Here is a 13,630-nt window from a genome sequence, read left to right as displayed (position 1 = left end):
TAATTTGTAGTTCACGAAAATGTAATTTTAAGGTCTTAACTACTAGTGTTTGTAGAGAAATTTGTGTTTTATAATTCACGTAGTTCTACGTTTTGTTTATTTGTTGTTGACGCTGCTGGCCAATAGCGGCGTTGGCTGTTTGCGGTGTTTGTCACTGCTATACTGAACGTGCGTGTGGGGAATATGGTAAATATCGAGATTTGGGGAACTAAGCCAACACACTTGTTATTTCAGGTAGCCATCCAGGCGCAAAATGAATGTGTGTAAATTTGTTGGTAAAAAGGATACCGGTAACGAAAATGTACTTTTAAAGGAAAGCAATCCAAATTCGACGGATTATTTTTCAGAACCAGCAGCAGAGCCGGATTTACGATTGTGGGGGGTCCGGAGCCCAGTCTTGTGTGGGGGCCCCAGAATAAACTTTATCCATCTACGAAAACCTAATAAAAGTTTGTCAGAAATTCAGAACAACTTTTTATAAAGTGTCTTCGCTGAAAAATTATCAATTATAAAATCAACGCTCAATTCGCAAATTCACAATGCCATATACGACAGCCTTGATTTTTTCATACGCTACCTATTTTTAATTAGTTTCATCTTCGAAAAAAGACGGCTCCCCCAGTTGCGTTCGAAACCATTAGACTCAAATTAATACGCAATACAATTTTAGTTTAGCATGTATTTCGCAAGTTTGCTATTCAAATTTAAATTCTTCATGTAATTCAAAGGAAATATTCACTAGACTCTGAAACTACTTATAGAAAGCGGATTTGATTATTGGGGGTTAGACTTTCAAAATCCATTATTTATTGAGACAAGTTTATTTTTTCTTGATTTGTGGTGGCCTCAAAATGTGGGACCCCTCCTAAATACGGCCCTGCTTCTGCAGGTCCGTAAAATCTGCACACGGACTCTGAAAATCTGCATTTTGCAAAGCACATCTGGTATCCCTGATTCGGACAAGTAAGCAACAGCAATGCATTAAAAAAAACTTGTGGGTTATTTTCTTTCTCTGCTTTACCTCCCATGCGCGCTGGTTTGATTCAATTGGTGTATTAGAATGTGTCATTCCAAGAGAATCCGAGGTGAACTCTTATGGAGGTAGTTGTGATATTGGCGCTCGCGAAAAATATCACTGAAGGAAGGTTCAAATTTTCTTGCTGAAAATCGAAATTTGAATCTCATTTTTGATAGAGAAAAAACCTTTCTCGATTTGTGGGGGCCCCAAAAATGTTGTGTGACTCTCCCCTTAACAAAACGTAGAACTACGTGAACAATAAAACACAAATTTACGTACAAACACTAGTAATTATGACCTTAAAATTACATTTTCGTGAACCACAAATTAAGAGCTTTCGATTGATGTATATATCATCGTTGTCCGTTTCATTTGAAGCAAAATCATGTTTCAAGATGGCTTGACTAAGTTTTTTGAAAATTTCTCGAAAACCACACAACCACAAATTATCACAAATTGGATTTCGAACTCACAAATTAACCACTAAATATTGGTGATAGAAGAATTAAAGAAAATTATTTTGTCAAGCCATCTTGATATATGCACGGATTTTGCGCCAATTTGGTCAGATGTTGGCAAAATTCAGTGAGGGTATGTAGATTTTATTAAAATAAAACAAATTTTGCATACTTTTTATAAAATGTCTTTAGACTAACATTTGAAAAGGGCTGAAATTGGCTGAAGAGAAAGACCAATGGTGCTCATTTTGAAATATTCAGAAGATTTTTTTTTTTTCAAAAATGGAGACTTCTCAACACTGGAAGTTAGAGTCTATTACCTCTGCTTCGTACCATGTTTGCGCTTACATTTTTGACGTTAGTGTTTACTAAAAGAGCGACTGAAGCTGTGAAAGGCTCGTTAAAAGAATTACAAGACCAAAAGCAGTGGGTAAGCATCGATTAAGAGGTCATGCATAATAGCATAAGAGGAAATGCATAATACAGCATTTTAGGGGTGAGAGCGATAGCTTTTGTGGCCGATCATGTATGAAGTATCGGTAAATACACGGTGGCAGGGGAAGGTGGGGTTCAAAAATGGAATAGTAATAAGTTACATCATTTAGGTATGTCCCCTAGAACCTGCTTGTCCCTAATATACACAAGTAGTCCCACATACATATGTTCTGATAAACGTAAATCAGAATTGCGAAACATACCGCAACTATAAGAGCATAGTGTATCCTGTGATCCAATAGTGGAGGACGTAATTTATAAATAATATGATCATCTATTAACGAACTTCATCTGTGCAACAGTTTCCATAATAAACTGTTATCTGGGAAAACAATTATATGAGTAATAATCGTACTAAAACCACACACATATCTTAAAACAATCGTGGACAAAATAAGAAAATGGGTAGTGAGTGGTGCCTTCCGGGTAAGTTTCTGAAAAATACAGTATTCTTCAGTAATTTGGATATTTTCAGTATATATTGTTGTAGTAACATATGTACTTATGTTTAATCTATTATTTCTTCAACATGTAGCATAAGCAATTTGGTTCTAATTAGTTTAAACGATGAATTTAAAAGCGATGCCGCAACTATTGGTACTACCACAACTATTGGATCATGAGTTCGAAAAACCGGATTCATAATAAAATTCATTTTTGAAAAATTTTACCAACTAGAGCATGCAAATAAATATTAATTGCTTTGATAACCTACCCGATTCTGTACGATACTTAGCGTTGATGAAATTTAGCGTAGAAGAGTGTGATTTTTTGCAATGAGTTCCTAAAATTTGTCACATAGATGACGAGATTTTGACTAACAATTATCATGGTCTCAACTTTCAATAGCGACTTTTTCGTTAGTTCACGATACGGGATGTCCGATACTGTAAAAAAGGCACAAAATGTACTCAGTAATATTAAAAAATAACCCTGGCTGGCTCATTTCAAGATGGCCTGACAAAGTATTTTTTTTTAAATTCTTTTAGCACCAATATTTAGTGGTTAATTTGTGGTTTCGAAATCCAATTTGTGGTAATTTGTGGTTGAGTAATTTCTGAGAAATTTTCAGAAAACTGAGTCAAGTCATCTCTAAAAACGATTTCGTTTCAAATGAATCGGACAACGATGATATATACATCAATCGAAAGCTCTTAATTTTTGGTTCACGAAAATGTAGTTTTTGTAGGCATACTTCATATTAAAATAATTAAAAAAACTATTATTTAAATTTTTGAACATTGTTTACCTCTTATTGTCAACCGTACGCGGCGTTGGATGAGCATAGTACTGGCACCTGTCGATGGTAGTGCTAGTGGGTTATCTAGAACATTTCGACAGTCGTTCATATATACGACATACAGTTGTCGCTGCCGTAGAAAGCTTTTTTGTTTTATTATTCAGGGGGTAGTTGTAGTAGCATATTCCTGAGACGAGAAAATATCGAATTTTAATTCTAGTCAGGACTCACACCTTTGGGCATTTACCATGCGTTTCAACCGTTCCCTACCCATTCCCGACTTTCAGGCATCATTCCGGTTTCTAAAATACCCAACAGTCGAATACAGTTGCGTAGTTGGTTACCAAAATATTATATTTATCGAAACAAAAAATTGTTCTTTTTTATAATCAGGCTGTAATTTATTCCAAGAGTTAAAACGTATGTGCTAATAGACTTTAACATATAATAGATTTTGTATGAGAAAGACCAGATCACACCCCTAGGTGTATTAATTTAGGTTTTTTTTTTTTCAAACAATCGGTAAACGGCAAAACTACATTTGCGGAAATGATTCGATCGAAGATCGAGAAAATTACGCTCGATGTCTGCGTAAAACTTCACTTATTTTGAGGAAATTTACGTAAAACACACGGAGGCTTGTCAACTACAAATATCTGCTAATTGATCAACATTTGCATTTCGCAGCAAATCTGCACATATAGTATCCCTGCTGTTTACATACTGTTTCACCTAGAAATACTCAGAGGAAGAGATTCGCGGTGAAAAAATCGCCAATTCGGCAACTGGATTTCATATGTCAGAGGTGCCAGATCTCTTCTCAAAGCGCAATGTTGACTAACATTCGACTTGTATAATCGGTGGTGACGGTGAAAGTCCTCAAGAATAGTGAAGTGCTTCACAAAAACAATGTAAACAATGTTCAAAAATTTTAAATAATTGATTTTTAATTATTTTATTATGAAGTATGCCTACAAAAACTACATTTCCGTGAACCACAAATTAAGAGCTTCCGATTGATGTATATATCATCGTTGTCCGATTCATTTGAAGCGAAATCATTTTCAGAGATGGCTTGACTCAGTTTTCTGAAAATTTCTCAGAAATTACTCAACCACAAATTACCACAAATTGGATTTCGAAACCACAAATTAACCACTAAATATTGGTGCTAAAAGAATTTAAAAAAAAAACTTTGTCAAGCCATCTTGAAATGAGCCCCTGGCTGCTTGGAAACTTATTTTCCGCTTAGGAAAATTTCAATGCAAAGCTCTATTTAAGAATTTTTCAAAGAGTCTCCGAAAACGGTACAAAATGACAAAAAGACGGGACGGTTGAAAATATTCGAAAAAACGGTACTGTCCCGTTCAGAGCGGTACGTCTGGTTAGCCTAGAAGTAGAATCAGCGTTCAAAGCCACCGAAACTTTTCGAAAATACTTCGGGTTCGTCCGGGAATCTTGTGGCTAAAAGAGCCTAGTATATCTTAACGTCGCTCTCTTTACATTGGACTGTCAAGGTGATCAGTCGCCAGCGGGCGAATTATCTAAAACAAGTGTCGGTAATATACTATATAGTGATAAAGTAAGGTTCAAGCGAATTGCTCTGTTGGTGTTACTGTTAGTGTCAGTAGGATCGTAGCGCTAGCCCCGCAATTGTCCTGTACACTAAACAGTCGACTGCGAAGTCTGTGTATAAATAAACAGAAGGTCAAGTTCCGAATCGGAATGTAGCACCAGGCTTTGCTATGCTTTTATGGCAGTTGTCCACGAAGGTGGAGGGGGGGGGGTCAAAATCGTTTAAAATCTGTCCACGTGGAATGTGGATGGCCCCTAAACAAATATTCGATTTTATTTTGTCACCAAAATCCGTCCAATGGTTAAAAAGTTAATAATTGATAATGACGATATTTAGATACATCATTAGGGTGGGACAAAAAATAAATATTAGCTCCCATGCACTTTTTGTGTTCCTTATGGGTCCTGCAACAACTGTGTAGCTTTTCAGATCGATCGGTGGAACCCCTGATTTGCGCCCGATTTTAAAAGTTTCCATACGATTTTATATGAGAAAATCCACTTTTTCAAAACTTATCCTCTATAAATTTCCAGTTGGCTCCTAAAAATATACCAATACATAATATTTGTAGGAAATTTTCCTGGGAATAATTCTTCTGAAGACTGTAAAGCGCTACAAAATTTGTAGAAAAAGTTATTCAGCTTAAACTGATCGAATGTCTGACGAACGGCTTAACATTGAATTTTTCCAGCAACACTGCTGCAGCATGCTGCTGTTGCAAACTCAACAACGTGATGAGAAACAGTTTCGCGTGGAATTGAGCTTGAAAGCGTGATATTTTGCTCATAGTATCTTCGGAGAAAATGCTTAGAATATCAATCCCTATATTTTGAGAGTATTCGTTGTGTGATTTATACCCCTAAAAGTGAGAAATCAGCTTGCTAAACACCCCCACGTAGTGAAAAACATTTTCGTGTAGGGTTAAGCTTGAAGGTATGATATTTTGCTCACGTTATTTTCATTATCGGAGTGCTTGCTTAAGATATTAACTATTAAGTTTCAATGTAGATTGATGACTCCCCCTCAAAGAGGGAAATAAGCTTTCTAAACACCCACGTCGGATGACGATTTGGGTTCTGGTGCCAATTTTATAGATCATACCCTGGTATCTTTCAGAAAGGAGTTTGGTAGATACATAGTTACAATTTGTGCAGATACATGGCCAGCAGGTCACTACGAACCACCGTAAACTAATACTTTCTACCAAACTCCTTTCTGAAAGATACCAGGGTATGATCTATTAAATTGGCACCAGAACCCAAATTGTCATTCGACGTGGGTGTTTAGAAAGTTTATTTCCCTCTTTTAGGGGAGTAATCAATCTACATTAAAACTTGATCCCAGACAACCAGAAGTCGCATAAGATTGCACGGATTACCTCGTATAAAGTTCTATGGCACATCAGTATCGTATTGCTGTATGAACAACGTATGTGTTTAATCGCATATGGTGTTATTTTGCGAACTTCTTGCGATGAGTGTTACATACTCGCATAGTAATACACATAAGCTTATATCATGCCTGTCCAAACTCGTAGTAAACTCACAAAGTGATGAGTCCAGTATCACGTCGTATTGCATATAAATTTAGTCGGAAAAGCTATCAGTTTGTATCACCGTTAATGACTAAATTCATGAAAACAAGCCTAGATAACTAAAAATCGCATATGATTGCACGGGTTACCTCGTATAAAGTTCTATGGTACATCACTATCGTATAGCTGTATGAGCAACCAAGTGTTTCATCGCATATGGTGTTATTTTGCGAACTTCTTGCGATGAGTGTAACATACTCACACAGCAATACAGATAAACTCATATAATGTATATTCAAACTTTTATTAATTCCACAAAGTGATGAATATACGCGAAAACCAAAAGTCTCATGTTTAGTCGCAAAAGGCATCATTTTGTTACACCGTAAACGACTGGATTTTCCTATAACTATAGATGCCGCTAATGTTTGCACAGCTTACATCGCATAAGATATTATGATAGATCATTAGCTTGTATGACCAATGTGAATGTTTCTTCGCATATAACGTTGTTTTGTGGAATCTTTGCGACAACTAGGTAATAAACCCGGGTTCAAAAACCAATTAACTTTTCCAATGCTTGGTTAAACTCGCAGTAAATCCACACACTGACGAATATGCGCGAAAATCGAAAACCATCCGCATTACAGCGTATCACATATGTATAAATTTAGTCACTTCCCGCCGCTGCTGCTCTTCAAAAAATTAGCCACAGAAAACATCTGCGGACAACTCGGATCAATGATGCACTACTTAGCATAATATTTTTGTTGATAATATGTTGTTGAAGGCGGTAAAATCACTCAATTTCGTTCAAACAAATGACACAGCTCATCGAGCGGCCATGACAATTCAACCGAAATGTAAACAACGAACGTTCCCGCAGAAATTTACAAACTAACTCGCAATACGAGATCTAATTAGATTCATGCTTTACGATGTCTTTTGGTCATTTATACGATGAAACTAGAAAGTTATTACCAAAACTCAGAGATTTCCTACAGCGACACCACGGAGAAGAGGAAAGAATGATGCTTGACAATCTAAGAGTCCGAGGTTCGAGTCCGGATGGATACCCAAATATTATAGCGTGTGCCCAAAGGAAAAAGAAAAGAATTGTAAAAATTAAACACTGACATTTGTAATTTGCTATTCCTTGTAATATGAATAGCAAGGGATAAATAATGCATAATAATTGCTACTCTGTTCGCTGTATTTTTTTTTATTTGAAGGTGATTTAATCGCACGTTTTAATAAACAAATACGAAGGAATGCATAGTGAACATCGCATAAATATCTGAAATAATTTGCTAATGTTGACTTGTGAAGTCGCATAAAGTAATAAAAGAACCCATATATCGCTTATAGTTTCGTTTCAAATCGCAAATATGAAGTTGTAGGGTGGCATTTAATAATGGAACAACTCGTAAAAGTTATCAAGCTTTAACAGTTAAAGTCACATATATGAACTTTTTTCATCGTAATAGTTTTTTGATATTTTGGAAATGCACGCATATCGCCTCCACTTTTGCGCGTATAAGCAACATTAGCAGCATCTTGTGCGATGTAACTATTACGTATAAATGCACGTTCAATGCGATGACTGTTTGCATTATACGCGTAAATTGGTTGTCTGGGGATAGTTAGTAATTTAAGCAAGCTCTCCGATAATGAAGATAACGTGAACAAAATATCATACCTTCAAGCTTAATCCTACACGAAAATGTTTTTCACTACGTAGGGGTGTTTAGAAAGCTGATTTCTCACTTTTAGGGGTATAAATCACACAACGAATACTATCAAATATAGGGATTGGTATTCTAAGCATTTTCTCCGAAGATACTATGAGCGAAAAATCACGCTTTCAAGCTTAATTCTACGCGAAACTGTTTCTCATTACGTTGTTGAGTTTGCAACAGCAGCAGGCTGCAGCAGTGTTGCTGGAAAAATTCAATGTTGGGCCGTTCGTCAGACATTCGATCAGTTTAAGCTGAATAACTTTTTCTACAAATTTTGTAGCGCCTTACAGTCTTCAGAAGAATTATTCCCAGAAAAATTTCCTACAAATATCATGTACTGGTATAGTTTTAGGAGCCAACTGGAAATTTATAGAGGATAAGTTTTGAAAAAGTGGATTTTCCCATATAAAATCGTATGGAAACTTTTAAAATCGGGCGCAAATCAGGGGTTCCACCGATCGATCTGAAAAGTTACACAGTTGTTACAGGACCCATAAGGAACACGAAAAGTGCATGGGAGCGAAAAAATTACACCAAAGTTTTTTTCCCATACAACTGTGTCCCAGTCTAATACATCATACCTCAAAATATGTGAAATACCCAAAAAAAATCAAGCACGAATTTTATATAAGATCGGAATAATAATTAATTAAAATCTTTTTTCCCCATTAAAGATAAATCTGTCCTCCTCACTAAAGATAGAAAGAACAAAACAAATTGCGTATAATTCTTCACAACAATAAAAAATAATATAGTTGCACAATGCAATACCATCCAGTGACATATGATGTATCTTATCATTTTCAATGCAAACATTCTCAAGGTCAACTATTGGATCATTATAGCAGATGAAACGAAGCGGGTGAACAGTATAGCTACAAAATGTCGTTACCGCGAAGTATAGAATACGCTATTATTATCTATATTAATATGGGTTATTCTGTTTACTTTTCTTCCACATTCTCTAAAGCTTACATGATTTTTTTACGCATCCTTTGACTGTGTAAGGGAAAAACTTGAAATAAAACGAACTACGATAGGAAAATTTCGACGCACTAAAAAGCTCGCGCAGAAGAGTAAGACTAAAGGAACCAAAGTTCTCCATGCATGGAGCTAAGCACACCCGTTGAAATAGCAGAACAAGCAGGAAAACATATAAGAAAATTAAACAAAACCGCCAAGGTATGGCCACGCGACACGTCAGAACATTTGTTGTGCATTGTACGGCAAACGCGGTGTAAAATGTAATAAACTTGGTGCTCATACTAAGTACGACCTTAATATACAATTGAACAACGCGCATTGCCAGCACCGATAGGTACGACCACAGCGACTTGTTTTTCATTATAATCTGTGATCTAGAGCCGTAAGTGATGTCGTACCTACCCTGCAGAGTAAAGTACAAACAGTCGGCGTCGAATATAAATACGAACAAATAGTACAGTAATGTGGTATAACAACAAAATTCTACGCTAATCAACAATAGACGTATTAAAATTGCAAGTTTTTGCTAAGTGCGATAAAAAAAATCTTTATTTACCATGATACTTTTATGTAGATCGTCATTTTCGTAACGATTGAGTATGTTAATAATAGAATTAGGCGCATTAAATTTCCAGTAAAAGATATTAACTAATCGTTTTTATAACTGGTTCGGGTAAACATTAAATTGTATTGTGCCACTTGAAATGATTATTTTGTAAAAAAACAAATTAATTCATCGCTTTGAATAAAGAACATTCATAGCACACTATGGGAAACTCTCGAGCCAACCCAGCAAAGTAAACATACCGAATTAACCTATGCCTGTCGAATAACAGTATTGGTCAAAATAATCGTAGTAGTAATCGTAATCGAAATAGTTTGTTTATTTGTTTGTTTATTAAAGATATTTACATCGGGTATTTCGGTGTATTCCTGCTTGCTTGAAAAGTGTTCACAATCTTCGATCGTGATTCATTCAAGTACTTTGATAATTTGCCTCGTTTTCGTCATTGTTATAAGGGGATAGTCAAAATAAGTAGGATAGGCAATATTTTAAACATGTTAGAAACGCTGTAACTTTGCCAAATATTCGATTTTAATACACCATACATCATATAACTTGGAAACTATAAGTCTCATTTTCTGACCACAAATGTGGCTTAGGTCAGTGATCGCCCAAGAACTCATCAAGAAATGGCTATTTTTTATCCAAAAGTCCCCAGAGGAACCTGTAGTAGTGGACATTTACGTTTCTACATCAAGATATAGCATGCGTCACCTCTATCTTCGGGATTTCACACCAGGAATCTTCGGAAAGACATATTTCTGAATACAGGATGCAATGTCCACTCCCGGAACAACCGGGATGCCCCGAAGAAACCCTATATGGGAACATTTGCATTTTTGCATCAAAATATACCGCGACATCTCTATCTTCAGTATTTTGCTTAAAAGTTGCTGTGCAGCCAAACCGAACCAAGCGGTACAGACATTATCTCCGGAATTTGGCTTTCAAAGTTTAACTGGTTTTTTGCTAGCTGCTACAAAGAATTTTGATATAATATGAACTATTCAAATTATTTTGTTTTTTCCGGGAAAGATAGATTAAAAATTTTCGCATCCACTGGTGTTAATACCTCAATTCAAAATTTATCGAGAAAATCAAATGTGTTGAATAATTTTAATATATATACAATTTCAATATATATGTATGACTTTTCAACAAAACCTCCGAAAAAATTATGTGTTCAACCTAGAATAATCCAAACAAAAACAATTGAAGCAACAAACAACAAAAAGTCGTTGCTGAGTGAACAAAATGAATTGATGATTCATGTATGGTACTAATATATAAAACTTGTTTTGATGATTTAAGGAAGCAATTAAAAAAATAATAATTAAATATCTTAAATACTATAAGGTATACAGCCCTAGGATTGTATGAAATGGTGACGTGGGACTACACACTGTAATTAGAAGGATTTTTAGTTACAAAGGTTACAGAATCTGCAGACAGCAACAATTCGTTTGTTCTGTGGTTTAAGTATTTTTTTATACGCAGCCTCCCCATAAATTTTATTTTTAGAAATATATTGAACAACACTCGAAAGAACTTCGATTACATTTAACGATATTGTGTAGTGTTTTTATTTGTGCGAACAATATTCATTTAACAAGGCACAAGTCGATGTCGTTGTTACTGTAGAAGCACCAAGAATTTCTCGCAATGCGTCTGAATCAGGATTAACTCTACTTCCTCATAAACCAAATCCAACAATACCCACTTTATCATAATACATGATTTTGTCTTATTTAACTGTAATCAAATTAAATATATTACATAAATCTTATTATGAAAATAATTTCGAAGCCGTTATATAGGTTCACTCATTATGTTTTCCATAAGAAGATATGTTGAACAAAATTATGAACAAGTTCCAGCAAAAAATCATAACAATCGACAATTACAAGGAAGTTAAAGTTCGAAATGATCAATTTCTGTTTTTTGCTTGACAAGTTTTTTTCACTTGCCAACAATTACATTCACTGTATTACGAAGACAGCTAATATACGTAAGAATATTATTTGTTAAGTTGAAAACAGAAAATATATCATCGCTTGCTCTTAAACTTCTATAAATTTGTATTTTCGAAAATCTACTCTTTCGATCACGATCATTTAGTGAATATCGAAGATAAAATGCAAAAGAAAAATCTTATGACCGTTGCAGAAATGCTCAATTCTTGCTGAGTAGTTTATGTTTTTAACTTTTAATCACTATCAATGCAGGAGCATTGCAGTTTTTCTTGATTTCACGAAAATAGAAGTCGTGTACCACTGCAGGCGACGAGAGACCAGCGACGCTCTGCTTTACATAATATGTATATTATACTGTACGGTATTATTGCTTTTACCAGCATGTTTTCTTTCTAGACATCGATTTTTATTATGCTCTGACATCAGGTTTAGAAATCGTTCAAGTAAATGGCCTGTTTTAAAACCAGTGATGGCATGAACTCGTGCAAAGTTGAACTGAGTAACACTTTTCCAGATTTGAATCCAACTTGTATCTGCTTCCTCTCGATAGTTTGAGTTTTTTTGCACCGCACACTGTGATCGATTGAGTTTAAATGCGTGCAATGCATGCAGTGCACGATGTATCCAGCGATGCAGGCGATGATGTAACGCGATGAGTTTTGTTTTTAAATCGAATTTATGCTTTCAAAGGACAATGCAACAAACTGTTGCAGCAGACGAGGCGTGAATTTCATCGCATTTCAATTTTTATGCAATTGTTGTTATACAGGATTAAAACTCAAATCCAACTCAAGTGTAAAACACTGTTAGTAGGGTTTACGTGCAAACCGAAAATAAATGTGCAAGCAAGTTTAAAAACTCACTTGGATACGAGGGCAAAGTCACACTGCCTACTCTGTTTAAAACTTTTCGAAAGATCTTTACCTTCGAGACTTCAAATTAGTCTAAGTTCATGGAAGCAATCTTAAATTGACCTGTTGGGACGGGGAGACTGTCCATTTTTTGATATTGAAACAGAGATATCACAGGAAATGGTTGGTGTCCATTCACATCGTCTGTGCTAGGAATGCTCGCGTGTGATTGGTTTATTGTTTTCACCGTTGAGCAGTGAAATAATAAAAATGACTAGCGTATTATAAAATTGTTACACGTTTCATCTATCCAACAATATATTGGTTATTGTTATCCATCATGTGGTTATGCTGTTATTTTCGTTTGAAATCTGACGTAACATTTGCCAGTTTCGTTTCCTATTTTACAGAATGCATCCCAGTATAGAAAACAAAGATGTAGTCCCACGCCAAAAGTACACTTGTTTCATATACTTCTTTTTTTGTAAAAATTCAACAATGATAGCTAAATAATGCCGGTTTTTTTTGAATTTGAAGAAATGAAAACTAAAAGCAGTTGAAATTTCCCCCAAGTTGTCAATAACTGTTTCATCCTCCCAAAATAATTTGTTTGTTTCCAAAAAAGAGAAACACAAAAATCTAAATTGAATACTTTTAAAATGTACCGTCTTTGAGGGATAGCACCAAACGGCCGAATCATAAACGGCCAAAATATATCAATATTTAAAAAAGGCCGAAATTTCAATCGGCCGATTTTTCATCGTTCGCCATTCACCATAATTACACAACTAGTTTTTGCCTATGGCAATCACTGGCAAAACCGAAGGTATCAAAGTGCTCCAAAGGTCCGAATGGCATATATCACTCGACTCAGCTCGACAAGCTGAGCATTTTCTGTATGTGTGTGTATGTTCGGGTGTGTGTGTGTGTGCAGCTTTATAATCTCACTCGATTTTCTTTCCATAAAACCCAATTAAACTTTATTGTAATCGGATTTTTAGTTTGCATGTTATTCAACAAAAAATGAAAATCACGAAGGTTCATTATCTCAGAAACTACACAACCGATTTTAACAAAATTGGTTTTAAACGGACTACCTAAAAAACGCTTAACTTTTTAATTTCATAAAGATTGGACATGTTCTTCAAAAGTTATGGAAAGAAACGTGTTCTGGAGACTATTTATTCTCACTCATGT

General features: G+C 35.3%; 1 protein-coding gene across 4 annotated transcripts in view; it reads right to left on the bottom strand.

Moving 5' to 3' along the window:
- LOC129725763 (sex determination protein fruitless) overlaps positions 1 to 9,067 on the bottom strand; it is a 167,610-nt gene extending 158,543 nt beyond the window's left edge. For 3 of the 4 annotated variants that reach the window (XM_055681931.1, XM_055681934.1, XM_055681932.1), the window contains exon 1: positions 9,036 to 9,067. In XM_055681931.1, coding sequence (XP_055537906.1) covers positions 9,036 to 9,052 — 17 coding nt within the window. In that variant the 5' untranslated portion in view covers positions 9,053 to 9,067. Of the gene's footprint in view, positions 1 to 2,686; positions 2,704 to 9,035 lie in introns of those variants that run through there. The other variant, XM_055681935.1, reaches the window with a different exon arrangement.
- Positions 9,068 to 13,630: the final 4,563 nt, after the last annotated feature.

The sequence above is a fragment of the Wyeomyia smithii genome, chromosome 2 (assembly GCF_029784165.1).
Source record: "Wyeomyia smithii strain HCP4-BCI-WySm-NY-G18 chromosome 2, ASM2978416v1, whole genome shotgun sequence".
Taxonomy (NCBI): Eukaryota; Metazoa; Arthropoda; class Insecta; order Diptera; family Culicidae; genus Wyeomyia; species Wyeomyia smithii.
The sequence above is the reverse complement of the archived record's forward strand: the minus strand, read 5'-3'. Positions and strand labels throughout refer to the sequence as shown.